This window comes from Antechinus flavipes, chromosome 3 (assembly GCF_016432865.1).
Source record: "Antechinus flavipes isolate AdamAnt ecotype Samford, QLD, Australia chromosome 3, AdamAnt_v2, whole genome shotgun sequence".
In the NCBI taxonomy this organism is placed as follows: domain Eukaryota; kingdom Metazoa; phylum Chordata; class Mammalia; order Dasyuromorphia; family Dasyuridae; genus Antechinus; species Antechinus flavipes.
This window is the reverse complement of record NC_067400.1, coordinates 621,983,336-622,005,979: the sequence shown is the minus strand read 5'-3', so window position 1 is coordinate 622,005,979 and position 22,644 is coordinate 621,983,336. Positions and strand designations below refer to the sequence as shown.

General features: G+C 48.0%; 1 protein-coding gene across 1 annotated transcript; it reads left to right on the top strand.

The window, feature by feature from the left end:
• Positions 1-63: 63 nt before the first annotated feature.
• Positions 64-21,802, top strand: LOC127557589 (immunoglobulin superfamily member 1-like). Its single transcript, XM_051990898.1, has 9 exons — positions 64-223; positions 18,043-18,342; positions 18,936-19,223; positions 19,483-19,509; positions 19,630-19,734; positions 19,932-19,959; positions 20,102-20,178; positions 20,281-20,318; positions 20,530-21,802. The coding sequence occupies exons 1-9, from the start codon at positions 64-66 to the stop codon at positions 20,659-20,661; spliced, it is 1,155 nt and encodes a 384-aa protein (XP_051846858.1). The 3' UTR covers positions 20,662-21,802.
• The last annotated feature ends 842 nt before the right edge of the window (positions 21,803-22,644 follow it).

Below are 22,644 nucleotides of genomic sequence, written 5' to 3'. Positions count from 1 at the left end.
AGCCTCCTGTGTCAGGGGCCATCCCGAGGTGTGGAGTTTGCTCTGTACAAGGATGGAGAGGAGATGCCTGTGAGCACTCATGACCCCACCCAGCAGGGGGCAGAGTTCCCCTTGATCCACGTGAACATCGACCAGACTGGAAAGTACAGGTGCTCTTATCTCCTCGGGAGAGACAGCCGGGTCCTGGCCCTGCCCAGTGATCCCCTGGAACTCATCATACAAGGTGAGGGCCGGATGCCTGAAAGTCCATCTAAGGAATGGCTGTAGTTCCCCCTTCTCCCCAAACCTTAATCTGCAGAACTGGGCTAATAGCCCCAGGAATCCCTTCAGCTCTCACTGGGAGACTCAGAAACAGAGGAAGGGAAGCCCCGGCCTTTCCCCGGAATTTCAGGGCCAGTGGGATCATGCTTGGGAGCTGGGCGGGGGGTTGGCTTTCAGAATCTTCACTCCTGGGATCTTCCCTTTTCCATTCCATTTTCTAGAGGAGCAGAATGGACGTCTCACAAGAGGTAAGGGTCCATGAGATGGGGAAGGGGTCAGTGACCATCTTACATCTGAGCTCAGTTCTTAGGTTGGAGCATGGAGGTAGTGGATGGCAGATTGGGGGGAGATAAATGATGATTATAACTGATTTTATTTTTAATGCAAAAGTTATTATCTATTTTTTAACTTCTAAAGAAGTTTTGAATTCTAAACTCTTTCCCTCCCACTGGGAAGTCAAACCAATGATACCCATTATTCATGTGAAATCACACAAAACATGTTGCCCATGGCATAAAAACCCAAGAAAAATAAAATGGGAAAACCAGACTCAAATCTGCCCTCAGAGCCTCCCCTCTCTCTCTCTGGAGGACAGAAGTTCTCATCGTGAGTCATTCTGAATTCCTCCTGGAATACCAAGACCGGCCCAGAGAGGCCCCTGCCTTCCTAGAGCTGCTTTCCTGTGAGCCTGACCAGGTGTGCACGTATTGGGGCACTGACTGTATACAAAAGAAGCCAATTAAGGAAGGAGGGAAGTTCCCTGGGAGAGGGGCTGAGCTCAGCTTTGGGAAACACCTAGGATTGTCAGAGATGGGGATGCTGAGCCCGACAGAGGAAGGGCAGACATGGGCAACCAGTGAGGCTGTCCCTTTGCCGAGGGGAAGAATGGGGAGGAAGGGTGGAATGAGAGGGAGGAGGAAGGTCATGGAGAGCCGTCCCTGTCACACAGAGGACTTGAGATTCAGGTCTGGGTAACTGGGAGCCACTAGAGTCATGGAGTAGCAGAGTAAAAGGTCAGAGCTGTGCCTTGGTAACATCCCTTGTGAGGGATAGGCTATGGCCAGAGTCCTCAAAGCAATTGTGGTGGCAGCAGTCCCAGTAGCCCCAGTGGTCTTTGGGTTCCCCTCCTCTCCCAGCCTCCTCCTTTTCCTTCCAACCTCAGTGCTCACCCAAAGCCTTCCAGTCCCTTGTGAGTCCTCTGGGCTGTTCCCTGGCTCCCCATCTCTGTACTCCAGGCCCCTTTTCTGACTTCTCCCAGACCTGGAATGCTCTCACTCCCCACCTCCATTTCCCAGCTTTTCTGTCTCTAACTGTCTCTATCCCTGTCTGTCTGTCTGTCTGTCTCTCTCTCTCTCTCTCCACTTCCACTTTACTGTTATGCAGATACCTCCCAGATCAATGCATTTAGTCCAATGAGACAGAGTCAGAGTCAGACACACAGAGATGGAGACAGAGACAGAGAGACTGAGTCCCCCATCACAAATACCTATTAGCCTTTACAGATGGAGCATTCCAAAAGTATGTTAAATTAAAAAAAGAACAAAACCGCTCAGCATCTTTTTGGCTAAATGTTCCCTCCACATTTCTAGACTTCTTTCTAGACTCAGAAAAATTTGCTTAATTCATTTTCAGTTTCCTCATCAATAAAATGGGGGACCTGGGCCCAGTGCCCTCCAAGCTTTCCCAGACCTAAGTCTATGAGCCAAGGATCTTTGGAGATGTTTGGCCAATCAGTGCCTAAAGACTCAGCCAAGGGAAGATTTCTGCTCCTATGTGCTTCCAATTCTTGATCTTGCTTCCCTGCCAAGAGTTCCTCCCCAAACTCCCTACTGCCTACCAGTGGCCAATGTAGCCAATGCCTGTGCTTTCCTCTGACCTCTTTGTAATGTCAGCTTCTCAGAGGATTTCCAGGGAGCCCCACCTGCCATTGGCTTATTTTTAAACTTTCAGGTTAGAGCAGCAGTTCTAATGTAAGAAGAGGGAATTCCTACCAAAGAAACTGTGTGGTTCCGAATGATGAGGGAGTCACCAGTTAATAACAAGCTGGAGAGATCTCTAGGAGCAAAGCACAAGTTTACTGTAGGTTCTCAAGAAAATCCAGCATCCCACCCATGGAGTAGACAATGGAAGGGAGGAGGCCCCTTTCAGGACAGGTTTGACACTTAAATAATCCTTAACACAAAAGCCCCTCCCACCACTGACCCTCATCCTCATTGGCTGAGGATCTTACATTCTAAACTCAGGAACTACCCAAGAAATTGAACTTGACGAATAAGTACATAGTTACCCATATTTGATTGAAATAGAGAGAAAATGATGTCACTGGAGGATAGCAGGAAGGGGACTTAGGTGTGCCCTTAAGTCAATGCTCAAAAACCTTCGGACCTACTCCAACTCTGAAGTAGATGAAGCCTTTCTCGATTTTCACAACTGTCCTGAGAGATCTCACCTCTCCTTGTTCAGAATCTTTCAGTGAAAAAGCAGCAGGATAGTGGAATGCCAGAGAAACTGAGCAAGATAGAGATTAGAGAACAATTTAATAATTTAGTTAAAAGGCAGAGATTTCCCGGGACCCAATGGCTCCACAGTTTGGTCCCAGGACTGAATGAGACTATCATCTCCAAGAATCCAGCCCTGAATGTCAGATACTAGATTCTTTTATAGGGTTAATGGGTTAGGTACCTGGATAGGGAGGAGCTAGTGGAGGGAGGAACCTAGGATGAGGATGACATAATGGAGGAAGGTACTGGAGAGGCTCCTGATATTGTAATGAACTCTTAAATGAATAAAGACCTTTATCCCATCAAACATTAAGAGAGAATGATTATAACCTGAGGCAGGGTAACTGAATAGGACAATTAGGGAAATTCTGTCAGGACATTAAAAGGGAACTGGGGCACAACAACAGAAGAATGAATGTCCCCTGGAAGGACTAGAGAGGGAGGGCCAGCTTGTCTGGCTCTCAGAGTGTAGGCAGCGGAACAATCAGTGTCCAAGGAGGGTAGAAAGATTCCCTCATGGTCATATTGTTAAGGGCTTTAGAAGCTAAGCGAGGATTTTATATTTGGTTGTTAAAGGGAAAAGGAAGACACTAGAGTTGATTAAGTTAGGGAGTCACAGCCAACTTTGGGAGCTGCCATCATTTGGTGCCAACTCCACATCACAGGTCACATCACTGGCAGCTGATGATTCATTGGGTCAAATGTTCAGATTATTTTTAAAAGTGAAAAGGAAATTGGTTATTTGTAAATAATGGGATCTTGACTTCAGCTCCCGGCCAGATTCAGTAATATCCTCTCACAGATCGTTAGTAAGCATCCAGATAGTGGGAGGCTGCAAGGCTTTGTTTTTGGTGAGAAAAAACTCTACAATTCCAGAGTTTTTTTGCTGGTCCCTGGATAGGAGAGCGCATTCTTGCCTTTCTTCATCTACCTTTGACATTTGCATGTGAATCAGACTAGACTGGGGAATGATTTGGGCTTTATTGTCTAAATTGCTCCAGTCTGGCAAGTTATTATTTGGGAAGATGAGAAGGTGGAGGCGGGGAGAGATAAGAGTCCCTGGAGAATGATCAGGGTTACAAGTTCTCCCTAAGTGGATAAACAGGAGTTACATACATTTTCTTTTCTTAAACCAAAGTAAACTGGGATCTTGAATTTTAAATTGTCACCAGGTATAGGAAGTCAACAAACAGACCAATAAGTGTTGGAATCCTTACTAACTGCTAACTAATTAGAGTTGATCTAATCTTACAAGAAGATGTTTTGGGCAGAACCTGAAACAAGGTACTAAGTAGAACTACCCATAATCCCTCTCTCTGGAAGGAGCATAAATAGGCCAATGGGCCAGTCGGAGAGTTCTTCAGAGGAAGACGCTACAAGTCGAGATTTCACCGGAATGACATGAAGACTGGAGCTGGCTGGAGGCTGAAGAAAGCAGAGGCAGAGGCTGAAGGACCAGACCTTTGGATTTAAAGACATTTGGAGAGAGCTCTTGGAACCAAGCAGAGAGATAGGCCTCTAAGCTAACCGGGCTTTATTGGAGATAATAAAAGATCTGAACTTTTATCACCTGGCTGCGTTTTGAGAAGAAGAAGATCACAACAAATAAGTCAGACTTAAAACTTGTTTCCTGTCTTTTCTGGGCTGTTCAAGGTAAAGTGTGGTTCATTGTTCCTGTGGAAAGAACTCTGAGTAGAGCATTCTGTCCTTGTCAGCTAAAGACTTTCCAGGCTCCACAATTTAGTGGATGTGATTAAAAGGCAGTAGGGGGCCCTGATGGGCTGAACTTCTTCAGCAGAGAGCAGCTCAGCCTTAGTCAAGAGAAGAAACCCCAATAGGAGGACTTGCAAGAGCTGAGTAATTTTCTACAAATACAATATGTTTAGTCTGGGATGACCTGCTCTTTATGAACCCATGATTTGGACCAGTCCGGGGGCAGGATCAAGGAGTCTGCTAAGAGGAAGGTGAACTCCTGGAAATATTCTTATGTCAGCATTAAGCTCATTTCCTCTTCTCCCTCAGACTCTACCCAGTTGGTTTATTTTGTGATCAATCTCATTCGCATCAGCCTGGTTATATCGCTCCTCCTTATCTTTGGGATATTTTTGGTCAATGACTGGAATGGCTTGAGGAGTTGAGGATGAGCCAGAAAATGTCTGCTTGGAGCAGTAAGGCTGGACAGACAGAAAGCAGATGTTGAGATGAAAGGATTATAGGAACTTCAAACTAAGCAACAAGTGTTGAGGGAAAGAGAACAGCCAACTCTGGGCAGCATGAGAAGACTTGGACCCAAACCCAGCTAATACCCAGAGCTGACCATCAGAAACCTCTGTCCCCTTTCATTGAACCAACACCACCTACTTCCTGCTCTCCAGTCCTGCTTCTCTTCATGCTCTGTCACCAGGTCCTCTCCTCCTTGTATTCCCTTCACACACATGTCATAAATGTGACGCCGGGCTCTACTAATAAATAAAAAGAAAAGGTAAAATGTATTTCCCAAATAGCAAAGCTTCTGAGAGTTATGAAATTCTTGAAGAGTAGCAACAATTCTCCTCTCTGACCCACCCTATATGCTACAAAGCACTTTTTAAAACCATTGCTAGGTGGTTTAATGAGTTCCGTGACCCACAAAGACCTGAGTTCAAAACCTATTACAGACATTTACTAGGTGCGGGATCCTGGGTAATTTATTTAACCCTTTCTCATAGTCTCAGTTCCTCTATCTGTAAAATGCAAATAATAACAGCATCATCTTCAGAGGGATGTTAGGAATATCAGATAAGATATATTTCTATATTTGAAAGTTCTTTGTAAAACACATATAGATGTAGCTATATGCACATATACATGTACATAAACATGTGCCTATAAATGAGTCTTATTTACGATATCTCTGTGTATTTCTATGTATACATAGACAGATATATATGCATTTTATACATGCTGACTATTAACATTGTACAATCATGAACCATGATAGACTCAGCTCTTCTCAACAATGCAAGGATGCAATGCGATCCCCAAAGATTCACAGTGGAAAATGCTAACCACCTCTCTGGCCACTGGAAGAGATTGCTTTTATTTGCACATTCCATTATGGGTTGGGCAGAGTCCCTCCTAACTCACCTAAGGCTTTGAGATCCCTCACTTACCCTCAATGTTGTTTAGCCCATTTGCTCAAACAGTTTACATGAAATGGCCTTTGGGCATGCTTCAGCTCCTTGGAGACACTGGTGAAGGTTGGGGGAATCATGTGGACACCAAGAGTGGAAAATAGGCTTCCCACCATGGATACTCATTTTTATCAAAAACAAGACTAAGGAAGAAGGCAAATTAAATTCCATTTCCCACTAAAAGTAACAATTTCATAGGCTTTTATAATGCCCTGAAGGCTACTTATGGACCAAAACCCTCTAGAACTTCTTAACTAGTCAGTGCTGAAGGAGTTCATTGTTCAGTGATAAGGGTGTGATCTTGGAGAGATGGACCTAATGCTTCCATAGTGTTCTCAAGTAGCCATCGTCAATCAATGCTGGTGCCAGTGCCCATGTGCCTCAGGTTCAAGTCAATTCCTCTCTAGGCAAATCAGGCTCCTCTCATTTGGCAAAGTGCCTGATGCTGATTCTAGTCCAGCTGAGCTTTCCAAGGCAGGGAATCCACTATGCATAGAAATGCTGATGGAAATGTCCTGGGTTATATGGTAAGAAGAAGCTATGCTCCTAAGTAAAAGGATGTTTCCATCATCCATCTATATAAAGGAAAAATATATAGTTTGTCCTGTGATAAATACAGTGAAGTCTTTCTCTTATTTATTGCTTTCAAGATTCTTGTCAGAGTCCTCTTCAAGGGGCTGCTTCTTCACTGGGAAGATGGTCATTTGCTTGAGAGTCACTGGATCTTCAGAAAGGGCTGAGGAATAGCTGCTTGATGAGTCCAGGAGAGATTCCAGGATTGAATAGCAAGCTATATACAATGTGCATTGGTCTTTGATTTGGTCAGTTCTAAGGGCTTGTGGGAAATGATGCCAAATTGGGTTGCCCAGAGTCTTTTGTGACATGATGGCTTGCTGGCCTGGATTTTGGATAATGGACAATGTTCTCACACTTTCCCAGTCATCGATGGAGGGAAGCAAGGCTGTGTGCTTGCTTCCATGCTTTGTAACATAATATTTTCTTCAATATTATCAGATGCCTTCAAAGAAGACAAAACAGCACCAAGGTCAGCGACCGTACTGCCAGTACATTATTTAACTTGTAAAGGCTACAAACTGCGAATAAAGTAAAGGAAGAGTTGGTACATGAGCTTTTGTTACAGATGATTGCGCACTCAATAACACCTCTGAGGTTTCCATCCAGTAAACTATGGATCGGATCCCTGCTGCTTTTGCTAATTTTGGCCTTAAAAAGAACACCAAGAAAGCACAGCTTTTCACCAGTCAGTCCCCCATTATCCGTATGTGGTGTCATCTGTTACAGCAAAAGGGAAACGTTTGAATGTTGTGGGTAAATTCACTTATTTTCGCAGTATATACTCCAAAGATGTAAACATACATAAGGATGTGAACAAATACATTGCCACAGAGCTGGCTCAGTGTTTGGGAGATTTCAAAGCAAAATGTGGAAGAGGAGATGTAATAGACTGACTATCAAATTGCAGGTCTACAGCACTACTGTGCTGACCTCATTGTTCTATGCCCGTGAAACCAAGTCAGGAAACTGAATCGCTTCCTGTGGTGTTCTCTTCTTTACAATATAATGGTTCTCTCTAGGAGCAGGTTTCTTGGGGAGCCTTAGTTTCAGTTAAAAGTAACAATCACTCCAAATACAGACAGGTGTTAAAAGTTCAGATCTTTTATTGCAGAGTTCTGAACTGTGGGGAATAGATAAGGTGAATAACTTATAGGAATGTATGAATTCTTTTTCTGTATTTTATTATTTCTGTGTCTCCCCTATGACCTGTATAATATGTGCAGGCTCATATCTACTTGAGCCTTGGCCAGCTAGAAATATATTTACTTAACCTGAGCTGATGACATTTATTGGTATTTGACATTTATCAATATTTAGTCTATTAGCTGGACCACTATCTGCTTGATTAAGCCTGAAGGCCTGACTTTCTGTTTCCTAGAAATCAGAGGATTTGAGGGAAACGGAAACCTTCCATTCCAATCTCCCCAAATAGCAACACCCAATTAGATGCCTCCCCCTCCCCTTCTCAATGCTCTCTTACTTGTGATGTAATTTCTTGTATAAAAGCTATGTATCTTTCCTACTTCTTTAGCCTTCCTACTGCGAGCTTTCTCTTTTCTTATCTCATGATGAGACAGCTCATCCTCTGGAGGTTTTCAATAAACAACCTTTCTGCCTTCTACTGAGTGATCTCTGAGTAGTCATTTTGGGTAAGGGTCTTCTACATCCCTCACAGAACTGACTAACTGACTGAGCCTCTGTCAGCTTCTTATATATGATCTCCCAAAAGTTGACTCCTCCTCTGAGAGAGTGGGATTATGGGATCTGAGAGTGGGATTATGGGTTTCTGATTTGTGAATCTCCCAAAAGTGTGAAATCCAATGAGTACTTAAATATATTAGTGAGCTAGAGGATTTGCTAAGTACCATGCAAAATTAGGCAACTGACTTATCACTTTGTAAGGATTCTAATAGCTTCCATGGGAAAGGTCTTAGGAAGATATTGAAGATTACCTGGGGAGAAAATAAGCCAGATTTTGAGAACCTGTGTGGGATTGAATTACCAACCACACAAACTGTACTGGAGAGTCTCTGACGGGCTGCTCACATTGAATGCTTAAAGTCCATTTGCTAAAAGTACTTCCATTCTGGTCATAAGAATGGATACAAGCACACACCCAAGGTCTATGTGAAGAACTTTGAAATCAATTGTGAGAGGCAGGATACCCTGGCACCCAACCACCTGCCCACAGCATTTGTTCTATAAAGTGGAATTACAGTGGCTCAAAATTCACTTGAGATTAGCAGACTTAGACCCATCTCCCCTCCAAGTTTACCTGATATGGGGTGCGGCTTTCCTAGCACCTATCGGTCCGATCAGCCACAATCATATACCCTGTACCTTGACCCCGACTTAGTGATGCCATTGTGGTCCTCTTCAAGCACAGAGAACAAAAAGCAACAAAGCTTGTGGTAATGTTGCACTCACCTCCCTTTCCTTTCAGTCTATAATGTGTTAGTAACAACATCAGGTCCAGGGTTCTGGGCCAGCCAAGTGAAAGCTTAGGTGTTAGAAATCTACAGAGTGGATCACGTAATGAACTTCCCCTCCTGAAAAGCCAAGCAGTCCTAGGAAGGAGAAGCCTGCTGATGGTCAGCATGCAGGAACTCGTTACCTCTTGAGCTCTCCAAGTTCCAAGATGACTGGAAAGGTCCCACTCTCTGTATCATGGTTTGTTCCCTTGTTCTGAACTAAAGAATTATCATGAATTAGAGGCGGGCTCCTTACATGTGAAGTCCAGATTCTGGAAGGAAAACGTATTTTCCTTTTGTTAAAGAAAAGCTGTCTTTCAAATAGTTGTTATTTTTATCATCTCTTGTGCAACTTTTTCTTTTTTGAGTATGTTCTGCTGTGTACAGGATCAGTGCGGCTGCACATGGATATTATATATAAATAAATCAGTTTATGAGCATTTCAGCTGTGAGCTCAAACATTTGATTGATAAGACAGAAAACTAACAGCCAAAAAGCCTTTTGGTTGGAGAGCCTCTCATTGAAAACTGGGCTGAGAGCGTTCCCTCAAAGGACACACAAACTAAAAGTCAGGCAAGACCATGATGGCTTAGTTCTGTTTCTGACGCTATCTTCGGGAGCTTCCACCTGCTGAGTACAGGGGCCTGGAAGCTCCCTCTGAGCCAGAGACCATTACAGAATGGAGCCTCATTCTCCCTAGTATCCATGAGTACCTACGGAGAATGATGGTGACATTACTGGGGAAACTTGACCAGGCCACCCCAAAACAGTGAAGCCTCCAGGCCGGAGAACAGTCATAATCTGCCACCTGAGCATGGATGTTGAGACAGAGCTGAAGGTCAGAAAGTGAATCCCAGAGGGCCTGAGCTGGGAGGAATCTTTAAGATGACAGAATCCGTCCTCTCCACATGAGAGAAAAGGAAATGAGGAATAAGAGCTGGGTCTGAGCCCAGGAGCCCTCCTCTCTGAGAACCGCATGTAGGCTGAGAGTGTCTGAGCCTTCTCCCAGGGCCTGCTTGGGTGGGAGGGAAGCCTCCCCTGAGTTTCTCCTCTAAAGCTCCAGATTTGGGTCAGAGAGAGTTGGGCTCCAACTTTGAAGATGCTTCTTATATTGTGAGAGGCCCAGGGGCCTGGGTGATCATCTGTTCCAGTCCTGGCATTTATTACGGGAGCGATCAGAGGCACAGAGAGAAAGGGACTTGAGTAATGTCCCACAGTTCATTGTGGGCAAAGTTGGGGCGGGAACTCAGATCCCCATTCCCAGCCCAGTGCTCTTCCTCCCCAGGACCTCTCTCTGAGCCCCAGCTCGGAGCCCTTCCAGCCGCTGCGGTGGCACCCGGGGGAGGTGTGGCCCTCCAGTCTCAGGGATTTGGTCTCAGGGTCTTTGGGAGACTGGCCTCCTGCTGAGACTCCGGGCCTCTCAGAGGGAGAGTTCAGCAAGATGTCCTCCAGATAACATGTCTCAGAGTGGAAAGAGTGTGGCCAGACTCATGGGAGGAGACAACGGGTCCCTCCCACATCCTGAGCAGGACCTCTGTTGGGGCTCGCCGACTCCTGCTCTGTACTCACTGAGATCTGGGAATCTCTGGGGCACCATGGGCCCAGACCTCCTGTGTCTGCTCTACCTTGGTGAGCTCCTTGGGCTGGGCTGGGGGAGGAGGACGGTGGGAGGAGAGCTTTTAGCACTGCGGGGTACGGAGATAGACCCTCGGTGCTGAGGCAATGATCTTGGACTGAGCAGGTCCCAGAGCTCTCAGCCACCTGAATCTGCCTCTGTTCATGTCATGGAGGACTTGGGGGAAAGACCTTTTAGGGGAAGCGGCTGGAGGGAGTTTGGAGTCATTGATGATCTGAGCTTCTCTTCCAGGGCTGTGCTGCACCTACGGGACTGGGGCCCAGTTAGGTGAGTGTTTCCCTTTGGGACTATTTGTTGAGGACAATCAAGGAGGGAGAAGCTGGGGTGGGTCCACGCCATTGGTCTCTTTCTGACTATCAGGGAGGGAGGGGGCCGCCACTGACCCATTCATCGTTCCCAAGGGAATCAGGAAGGGAGAAGAGGGACCTGATCCCTCTCCCATTCCTCTCATAACCCTCAGGAAGGGAGAAGGAGAGGATGGCTTGGGATGAACCTGTGGAGATATTGGGTTCCACAAATGATTATTTCAGGATTAAAGGCAACTCTTCTGAACCTGGACCTAGTTCTCTTTATAGACCAAATTGCGCAGGGTCCCCTCAGGCTGTGTAAGGGGGGATTCATTCCTCATTATCCTCCTGAGGTAACGAACAACATGCTCAGGTCAGAAATTTCTTTGATTGCATCATCGCATAATTCCCCAATGGCATAAACTAGATGGAACAACCACATTGGAGGAAGCATTTCAAGTCCTTGAATGGAAGCCCCTGAGGAGGTTTTGTTCTTGACTGGAAGAACTGGGAGCCCTTCTGCAGCCAGGGGAAGCCCAGGGGACGTGTGCAGGAACATTCCAGCAACGGGTCAGAAGGAGGCTTTGCAGGGCTCGGAGAGTCCCCATGGCTGTCCCCCCTTAGCCCACGGCTGGGGCTCGGCACACTTTCTGGCTCCATTCTCCCCATAGAGCTCATCCTTTGAGAAACCGGGTTTCATCCTATTTTCACTTTCCTCCTTCCCAGTTGAGTTTCTCCCCTAACTTATGGAATAATTCTTTAACATCACGTGGGAGGCGCCTGTATCTGAGCAGAGAATATCTCCTTAGGTAAATTACTTGGGGCTGGGCAGATGAAAGAGTCCCTCTCATACACTAGGGCCCTTCCTCCTTGCTCTGTGCAGCCCCTGCATAACCAGGAAGCCCAGGTCAGAGGCAGCCTCTCTGTGGAACATTCGTGGACAGTTCCAGGCAACGGGGACCCTGCCCGGGCCCCTCCGAGCCTCACACCTGTCCCTGGTTGTTGAATGGATGCCTGTGGGTGCGCTTCCCCCTCAGCCATTCTCAGTCATGGGGATGAAAGGATGGGGGGGCAGGGGGAGGATGGGAGGCGGAGGTTCACGGCCCAGCTCTTTTCCCAGTTCTGCTTCTTTGTGCTCTCAGGCCTGGCAGGGCCTCTCTGTGGTCTCAGTTTACTCCTGACTAACAAGATGAGGTCAGAGTATCTCATGCCTAAGGATCATGAGGCTGCTGCTGGGACTGTCCCGGGGGCATCAGGGCCTGAGGCCAGAGGCTGGGTTTGAGCTGAGAGGGGAGGCTTCCTTACCCACAGGAAAGCAAGGAAGGGGGGGTTCCCTCAGGCCCCGGGAGGGGGTGAGGAAGGCTCCTGAAAGGCCCCTGGACGTGGCTGCTCAAACTCCTCCCCAGGGTTGCACCTGACTGAGAAGCCCAGGCTGGCTGGGACCGAGCTGGTCTTATTGTGGAGAGGGCTGTGTGTGTGTGTGTGTGTGTGTGTGTGTGTGTGTGTGTGTGTGTGTGCAGTGACCTGGGAGCCTGTGTGCACACCCGTGTGAGCCTGGCTCTGCCCTTGTCTGCACGAGTCTCTGCGGGTCCGTTGGTTCTCAGGCCTGTGTGTTTGTGGGTGATTCTTTGTCTCCCCTACTTTCTTTCTTCACAGTCACCACTGCCTTCGGAGCCCTCTGGGGCCCAGACTATCTCTGTGACCTGGGCACGGACAGGCCCGAGGGGCTGGGACAGGGGGCAAAGGGCAGCCCTCAGCCCCCCTGCCAGGTCTCATTTCTCCCTGGACGTTGAGGTTGGGGAAGGGATGGAGATCGCCATCCAGATCCTTCTGGGCCCAGCCACCTCCTGGGGACTGAGGGTGGGGAGAAGGGCAGGGGAGGCTCCAGCTCTGGGGCCGCTGTCAGTCTCGTGCCAGTCCCTCCTCAGAGGCTGCTAGACCTTCTATTGCAGGCAGGTGCCCTGGAGGCTCTGAGGTCCCCAGGCTGCAGGGACCTTACCCAGCCTTCTCCCCTGTGTCTCTGCCACTCTGTGAGGGACAGCCGCGGCTCCCCCCTTTCCTCTGAGGGACGGTGCAGTCAGGACATCGGAGGCTGAAGCCCCGGGGCCGGGGATGTGAGAAGGAAGCCTGGGAGCAGAGCTGAGCTGTCAGGAGGCAGCTGAGTCCTTCCTCAGAGTGAGAGAATTTGGTCTGGGACACTCAGCAGCTGTGGGTTCTGGGCAAGGCAGGTAACCTTGTTCTTCCTCAAAGTGTCCTGGAAAATGGGGAGAACCTGAGCCCTCAGCCTGCAGGCTCTGATGTTCCAGTGGGATAATATCTGTCAGTGCTTAGCACAGCACCTGGCCCCTAGTGGGCAGTATACAAACACCAGGAGTTGTTATTACCTATGACTGATCATCATCAATTCTGGTCCATGGGGTGGAGCCTCAGTCTCTGGCCCAGTCACAGACTAGTCAAGCTCTGACTCTGGGCTTTCCTTTCCCCTCCCCCACATCCTGCCTCTCTCTCCCAGGATCTCTTCCCCGGCCGGCTCTTCTTGCTGATCCGGGTCCTGTGGTGAGACCAGGGGAGGAAGTGACCTTCAGGTGCACGAGACCAATATCATCATACAATCAGTTGGTGACATTCCTTCTCCTGAAGGCGGGGACACAGGAGCCCTTGCAAAGGAACCACGAATGGGCTCCTCTAACTGTTTTCCCCCTGAAGTCTCCGAGTGCCCAGGACTCCGGGAGCTACAGCTGCATGTACTATGAATCTTCCTGCCCATGGGTCAGGTCGGGAGCCAGTGAGGCCCTGGAGGTCTGGGTGACAGGTGAGAGAGCAGGGGCAGGACTGGGGGCCAGAGCAGGTCCCGGGTTCTTGGGAGAGGTCGGTGTGAGGAGCCCCTGTGAGCCCCATGTGGGAAAGTGGGGGAGCCAAGGGAGGCGTCCCTGTGTGAGGGGCCGCCCTGGCCAAGGTGAATGAGTTAGATGGAGGCAGCAGCAAACGTCACTCCCTGAGAATGAGCCAGGTGGGCATGTTCCCCCAGGGAATGTCTCCAGCCTTCGGCACTGAGGTGGCGCCTGCCTGAAAGGGAGGTCAGCCCCGGAGCCGTGCTGGCAGCCTGCTGAGCTCTCACCCCTGGCAGAGGACCCAGATACTGCCATGGAGGCCTTTCTCATTGAGCCCTGGGAACTCAGCGTGGTGGGTGGGGCAGTGGGGGCGTGAACTCAAGAAAGGTAATAGAAAATCAAGAAACCCTAGTTTTTGTTTTTAAGAGTTAGAGTGAAGTTCCCAGTGAGGCAGGAAAGGCAAAGAGAGGCTGGGAATAAAAGAAAGAGTGGCCAGGGGGTCCCCCCGAGGCTCCCTAACTCCTTGGAGACTGGGAGAGCTCTGTCTCTGCTTTCTCCCGCAGACAGCCTTCCCAAGCCCTCGCTCTCAGCCTGGCCCAGTTCCAGGGTAACCTCAGGGGACAACGTGACCCTCCTGTGTCAGGGGCCATCCCGAGGTGTGGAGTTTGCTCTGTACAAGGATGGAGAGGAGATGCCTGTGAGCACCCGTGAGCCCACCCAGCATGGGGCAGAGTTCCCCTTGATCCACGTGAATATCAGCCAGACTGGAAAATATAGGTGCTCTTATCTCCTCGGGAGAGAGAGTCAAGTCCTGGCCCTGCCCAGTGATCCCCTGGAACTTAAAATACAAGGTGAGGGCTGGATGCCTGAAAGTCCATCTAAAGAATGGCTGTAGTTCCCCCTTCTCCCTAAACCTTTAATCTGCAGAACTGGGCAAATAGCCCCAGGAATCCCTTCAGCTCTCACTGGGAGACTCAAAGACAGAGGAAGGGCAGATGTGGGCAACCAGTGAGGCTGTCCCTTTGCTGAGGGGAAAAATGGGGAGGAAGGGAGGAATGAGGGGGAGGAGGAAGGTTCTGGAGAGCCGTCCCTGTCACACAGAGGACTTGAGATTCAGGTCTGGGTAACTGGGAGCCGCTAGAGTCATGGAGTAGGAGAGTGAAAGGTCAGAGCTGTGCCTTGGTCACATCCCTGTGTGAGGGATAGGCTATGGCCAGAGTCCTCAGAGCATCTGTGGCAGCTGCAGCAGCAGCAATGATCTGACTACAGTTGTGGCCTTTGGGCTCCCCTCCTCTCCCAGCCTCCTCCATTTCCTTCCAACCACAGGGCTCACCCAAAGCCTTCGAGCCCCTTGCGAGTCCTCTGGGCTGTTCCCTGGCTCCCCATTTCTGCACTCCAGGCCCCTTTTCTGACTTCTCCCAGACCTGGAATGCTCTCACTCCCCACCTCCATTTCCCAGCTTTTCTGTCTCTAACTGTCGCTATCCTTGTCTGTCTCTACCATTGTCTCTTTCTCTCTCTCCACTTCCACTTGACTGTTATGCAGATACCTTCCAGAGCAATGCATTTAGTCCAATGGGACAGAGACAGCGTCAGACACACAGAGATGGAGACAGAGACAGAGACAGAGAGACTGAGTTCCCCACCACAAATGACCTATTAGCCTTTACAGATGGAGCATTCCAAAATTATGTTAACTTTAAAAAAGAACAAAACCGCTCAGCATCTTTTTGGCTAAACGTTCCCTCCACATTTCTAGACTTCTTTCTAGACTCGGAAAAATTTGCTTAATTCATTTTCAGTTTCCTCATCAATAAAATGGGGGCCTGGGCTCAGGGACCTCCAAGCTTCCTCCCAGACCTCAGTCTGTGAGTCAAGGATCCTTGGAGATGTTTGGCCAATCAGTGCCTGAAGACTCAGCCAGGTGAAGATTTCTGCTCCTATGTGCTTCCACTTCTTGATCTTGCTTCCCTGCTGAATTCCTCCCCAAACTCCCTACTGCTTACCAGTGGCCAATGTAGCCAATGCCTGTGCTTTCCTCTGATTGTAATGTCAGCTTCTCAGAGGATTTCCGGGGAGCCCCACCTGCCACGGGCTTCTTTGTGAGGTGACATAAAATTATTTTTTAAACTTTCAGGTTAGAGCAGCAATTCTCACGCCTCATGAGACTAATGTAAGGAGAGGGAATTCCTACCAAAGGCATCATCCAGGGAAAAAGGACCAGAGTAGAAGGAAGAATGTCCCCTGGAAGGACTAGAGAGGGAGGGCCAGCTTGACTGGCTCTCAGAGTGTAGGCAGTGGAACAATCAGTGTCCAAGGAGGTAGAAAGATTCCCTCGTGGTCATATTGTTAAGGGCTTTAGAAGCTTAACAGAGGACTTCATATTTAATTTTCAAAGGCAAAAGGAAGTCACTAGAGTTGATTAAGTTAGGGAGTCACAGCCAACCCCATATCATAGACCACATCACCGGCAGCTGATGATTCATTGGGTCAAATGTTCAGATAATTTTTAAACGGGAGAAGGAAATTGGTTATTTGTAAATAACGGGAGCTTGACTTCAGCTCCCAGCCAGATTCAGTAATATCCTCTCACAGATCGTTAGTAAGCATCCAGGTAGTGGGAGGCTGCAAGAGTTTGTTTTGGGTGAGAAAAAGCTCTACAAATCCAGACTTTTTTTGCTGGTCCCTTGAAAGGAGAGCACATTCTTGCCTTTCTTCATCTGCCTTTGATTTTTGCTCCCTTGCATATGCCTGTGAATCAGACTAGGTTTGGGGAGTGAATTGGGCTTCATTGTCTAGATTGCCCCAGACTGGCAAGTTGTTATTTGGGAAGGTGGAGGAGGGGTGGAGACAAGAGCCCCTGGAGAAAGATCACAAGTTCTCCCTAAGTGGTTAAACAGGATTTACATACATTTTTTTCCTTAAATTGAAGTAAACTGGGATCTTGAATTTTAAATGATCACCAGATATAGGAAGGCAACAAACAGTCCAATAAGCCAGACTTAAAACTTGTTTCCTGTCTTTTCTGGGCTGTTCAAGGTAAAGTGTCATTCATAGTCCCCGAGCCCTACAGAAACCTTAACCAACATTCTCCCCAGTGGCTGCCCCTCTCTGAGGGATGGCAGGAGCTCCCTTCTTTCCTGTATAATCAGGACAGCAGAGGCTGACAGAACCTTGGAGCCTCTGGGGATGGTTCGAAGGAAGCCTGGGAACAGAGCTGAGCTGCCAGGAGGCAGCTGAGTCCTTACTCGGAGTAAGAGTTTGACGTGGTCGCTCCTGGGGACAGTGGTCCCCATGGTCAGAGATGCTGAGCCAGTGGCTAGGGAGACTGCCATAGGAGGCAAGAGCAGGACAGGTTAGAGCAAGGAGAGTTTAGCTGAGAGTCTGGGGAAGGGAGATGTGGGGAAAGCTGAAGAACTTACAGATCAAGCACATATCGATCAGAGACTGTTAGCTCAATTGATTGAAGCCTTAAGGCCTCAGTTTAGACTTCTCCGGAATCATGTGATATTAGATAAGGCCTGGAAGACATTTCATTGTCCAAAGAAAGGATTAAAAAAGTTTTCGAGGCCGAAGAAGCCGCACATCACCTTGTCTACTGCATCCCACTGACCAAGCAGGGGAAGAGACTTATGTGACCAATCACAATGTATAGAGTGGTGGGATCTGGGGGTTCTTTGTCTGAAATGTATAAATACTGTGAACATTTTCAAGAGAGTTGCCCTGTCCTGTGGGAGTTTGGCTCACAGACCAGCATGGGGGCGGCTTCTCGAGACTCTCACAAATCTTCTGCTTTCTATGAGTGATCTCTGAGTAGTCAAGAGTAGGTTTCTTTTTGTCCCAAACAGAGAGATGTGGGAATGAGGAAGATATAGGAGAAGTTATCTGGCGTTGTCCCCTGGGTGCTAGGCCCAATATGTCTATGCCTTCCAAGAGCAGTGAGAGCGCTGGGCCAGGAGCCAGGAGCCCTTGAATTTGGTCTGGGACACTTGGCAGCTGTGTGATCCTGGGCAAGGGGGTTAACCTTGGTCTCCCTCAAAGTCTCCTGGAAAATGGGGACAATCTGAGCACTCAGCCCCAGGCTGTGAGGGTCCAATGGGATAATTATCTGTCAAGTGCTTAGCACAGCACCTGGCCCCTAGGGGGCAGTACACAAACACCAGGAATTGTTATCATCACTGACTATGATGTTCATCAATTCTGGTCCAGGAGGTGGGAGCCTCAGTCTCTGGCCCAGTCACAGACTAGTCAAGCTCTGACTCTGGGCTTTCCTTTCCCCTCCCCCACATCCTTCCTCTCTCTCCCAGCATCTCCTCCCAGGCCGTCTCTCTATGTCCAGCCGGGTCCTGTGGTGAGACCAGGGGAGGAAGTGACCTTCAGGTGCCGGAGACCAACATCGTCACACAATCAGTTGGTGAAATTCGTTCTGCTGAAGGCGGGGACACAGGAGCCCTTGCAAAGGAACCACGAACGGGCTCCTCTAACTATTTTCTCCCTGAAGTCTGCGAGTGCCCAGGACTCCGGGAGCTACAGCTGCATGTACTATGAGGCTTCCCACCCAAGTGTCAGGTCGGAAGCCAGTGAGGCCCTGGAGGTCTGGGTGACAGGTGAGAGAGCAGGGGCAGGACTGGGGGCCAGAGCAGGCCCCGGGTTCTTGGGAGAGGTCAGTGTGAGGAGCCCCTGTGAGCCCCGTGCGGGAGAGTGGGGGAGCCAAGGGAGGAGGCCCCGTGTGAGGGGCTGCCCTGCGCAGTGTGAATGAGTTAGATGGAGGCAGCAGCAAATGTCACACCCTGAGAATGAGCCAGGTGGGCATGTTCCCCCAGGGAATGTCTCCAGCCTTCGGCACTGAGGTGGCGCCTGCCCAGAAGGGAGGTCAGCTCCGGAGCCTTGCTGGCCCCTGCCGAGCTCTCACCCCTGGCAGAGGACCCAGACACTGCCCTGGAGGCCTTTCTCATTGAGCCCTGGGAACTCCGAGTGGGGGATGGGGCAGTGGGGGCACTTTTACCTCTGACACTGTGCAGGGTTGGAGTAGGGGTGAACTCAAGCAGGATAATAGAAAAAACTAGAATTAAGTTCCCCATGAGAGGGAAAGGGTAAAGAAGGCGTGAGGGGGAGAGAAAAAGTGGCCAGGGGAACCCCCTCCCCAGGCTGCTAACTCCTTGGAGACTGGGAGAGCTCTGGTCTCTGCTTTCTCCCGCAGACAGCCTCCCCAAGCCCTCGCTCTCAGCCCGGCCCAGTTCCAGGGTTACCTCAGGGGACAACGTGACCCTCCTGTGTCAGGGGCCATCCCGAGGTGTGGAGTTTGCTCTGTACAAGGATGGAGAGGAGACACCTGTGAGCACCCGTGAGCCCACCCAGCATGGGGCAGAGTTCCCCTTCATCCACGTGAACATCAACCAGACTGGAAAGTACAGGTGCTCTTATCTCCTCGGGAGAGACAGCCGGGTCCTGGCCCTGCCCAGTGATCCCCTGGAACTCATCATACAAGGTGAGGGCTGGATGCCTGAAAGTCCATCTAAAGAATGATTATAATTCTCCCTTCTCCCTAAACCCTTAATCTGCAGAACTGGGCAAATAGCCCCAGGAATCCCTTTGGCTCTCACTTGGAGACTCAGAAATAGAGGAAGGGAAGCCCCTGCCTTTCCCTGGAATTTCAGGGCCATTGGGATCATGCTTGGGAGCTGGGCTGGGGGTTGGCTTTCAGAATCTTCACTCATGTGATCTTACCTTTTCTACAAATTTTCTAGAGGAGCAGAATGGACGTCTCACAAGAGGTAAGGGTCCATGAGATGGGGAAGGGGTCAGTGACCCCCTTGGATCTGAGCTTGGGGGGATCATTTGTGAGAGGACAACAGAGCCTGATGACTAATGTTTTTACTTCCTTCCTCCCTTCATTACAGAAACCAAAACCATCCTCATCACTGCTCTCAGCTGTGCTTCTATTCTCTTCTTCCTCTTACTCTTCTTTAACTTTAGCGGTCATTGTTACACTCAGACTGGTGAGTTTGGGGAGAACAGGAGTGAAACTGAAAGGAAATTGAGGGACCAACCTCATGGGGTTGCATGGGGACCACTGGGACCTCTGTTTATTCAGATATGAAAATGGGGGCTAGCCTGGAATTATCTTTAAGGTGCCTTCCAGCTCTAAATCACAGGCTGGTGACTGACCCAGGTCTCCCTCTTTTTCTCTCATCAGTGATTTCACATGGAGACACCTCCAGAAGGTAGGGAGCTTCAGCTCATCTTCCCTTAACTCCTTTGACTAGTGTGATCTTAGACCTTCTGTGATTCTGTTGGGGAGAGAAGGATGAGTGATTCTCCCACTATGAAAGAGCTTCTCAACCCCATCCTCTTTTCTTCTCACAGATTCCCAAGGTGCCTCAGTTGTACTTGGTTTGTCTGCTTCTCTTCTAAATCTGGAGCTCCCCAAGATGAGACTGAGTGTAAGTGACTGAGGCAGGTGGCGGGGCAGGGGTCCTGGCTGTGTCCTTGGGAAGGCCTGATTTCAGGAGTCCCCAACTGACTGAACCTTCTCTCCGCTTCAGATGCCCAGGTTGCCAAATGCAGACACTCCAGGATATCTGTGAGTTATTCTCATCCTGCTCTGGGAGGATCCTGTCTCCTCTTGAGTCTCAGCCTCATCTCTCCCAGCTTCCCTCCTTTATTCTAGCTCTTGGTTTCATCCTCTTCTCACTAACTGATCCATGATCTCATTCTTTCTTCCTTCAAAGGAAGTATCACAGTATCACTCAAGTAATACTGGTTGATCACTCCCCCTCTTGTTTTTCCTTTAGGTTCCTCAGGCTGAAGATCCTGAGGGACTGATCTATATCCAGCTGAATCCAGAAGCCCTGAAGAAACAACAGACAGCCCCTGGGAAGATGTGTTCTGATCCAACAACGTATGCTACTCTTGCTCTGCAATAATGAACAAGAACTTCTTGCTCTGTGTTCTTCCTTAGGATCTTTTGCTAGATAATTATCTGTGTTCCCCTTTATCAATGGGAGTACCCTTTAAATTCTCTTTGCGTTTTCTCCTCTCACTTGCTTCTGGTGATCTCCTCAGCTTCTCTGGGTTTTATCACCATAACACAGGTCAAAGGGTCCAGGCCCTCTTCCCTGAACTCTAGGCTCACATCACCACTTGCTAATTGAAAATTTCCAATTGGATGTCCTATAGGCATTTCCAACTCTACTGTTCTAAGTAGAACTTTTTTGTTTCTTCCCTCTCCAAACACCTACAACTTTCTCCTTTTTTTCAAATTTCCCTCCTACTGAAGGCACCAGTATTCTCATGGTCTCCCAGGGCCATAAATTTGGACTTATCGTTAAATCTTTTTTCTGCCTATCCTGAGTCATTTGACAACTCTTTTCTATCCTATCATCATAGGATCTTGCTGTTCTAGGCCCATTTCTTTGCTCATATTGTCCCTTGTCACCACCCTCTTCAATTATTTCCATGCCTATTCGTTGAGATTTCTGGATCTGTCCTCAAAAGCATCAAAATGACATTTTCTAAAGCTCTGGTCTGACATAATTTATATTTTGTCAAGGAAGCTTTTATGTCTTTTTCTTACCTTTAGGATCAAACACAACTTCTCCATTTGGGCATTTAAAATCTTTCACTTATTAATTCTTACCTGTCTTTCTAGACTCAGTGTATGTTCACTCTCTCTCACTATTCCAAACAAACTGAGCAGCCTGTTGTTCCTCAAAACTAAGAACTGATCTCCCATCTTTGGGTCCTTCCAAAAGAATTTCTCCACTGCTTTTCCACTTTTGGAATGGGATTTCTGGGAATCTTTTAAGGTTCAGTCCAAGTCTATCCTTTTATAAACAACCTTTCCAGATTCAATAAAACCGAGTTTCTTTCCTAACCATTATGCTTCTTACTCATCATTGATGTGTTTCTTTTTTAAACACCTAAAAAATAAATTTAAAAAACACCAATTAAATGAACACTTCCACATAAAGTAGCAGAAAGAGTTTGTATGAAATTGATTTTTATGTTGACCTTGCTTTTCTTTTTGGAATCTATAATAAATTAAACATGTAGCTTTCTGTTGTTTGGGATGATTTTATTAATTTTTTTTCATATCAGCAGAATTTTTTCCAGGATCCTTCCCCTTCCTCATTTCAAGGAGCCATTCTATTATACAAGTCAACAGATAAAAAGGGCCTAGTCTCTAAAGGAATGATGAATAAGCATTGGGGATACAAATAAAGACAAAAGATGGCCTCTGGTCTCAAGGAAATGACAGTGTAAAAGAGGAGACAACATGCAAACAAATACATTCAATTGAGCTATATATAGAATCAATAGGATATAATGAATAGAAAGAAGACATCAGAATGCATAAAGGTTAGGGAAGGAAAGGCTTCCTTTAGGAGTTGAGACTTACAGAAAGCCAGGGAAGGTAGAGATGAAGAGGAAAATAACCATGGAAGACATAGGAGATCAGATGGGAAAATGCCAGGAGTGAAGAGATGATAGAATATTTGTTTCAGGAAACAGTAAGGAGATCAATGTCACTGCATCAAAGAGTCTGTATCTGGGGATTAAGGTGTAAGCTGACTGAAAAGGGTGGGACTAGTTTATAAAGGGCTTTGATTGTGAAAGAAAGAACTTTGTATTTGCTTCAGAAGGTGATAGGGAGCCCTTGGAATTTAATGAGTGTGTTGGGGGGAGTGACAAGATTGGACCTGTCTTTTAGGAACATCACTTAAATGCTTGAATGGAGGATTGATTGCTGGGGAAGGTTCTTGAAGCAGATGCCAACTATTGCAAAAGTCCAGATATGGGGTGATGAAGCTTGCACTAGGAAAATAGTAGTGTCAGAAGAAAGGTGTATTTGATAGGTTCTGCAAAGATTAAATTGAAAGGTCTTGGCATAATATTGCATATGAGGG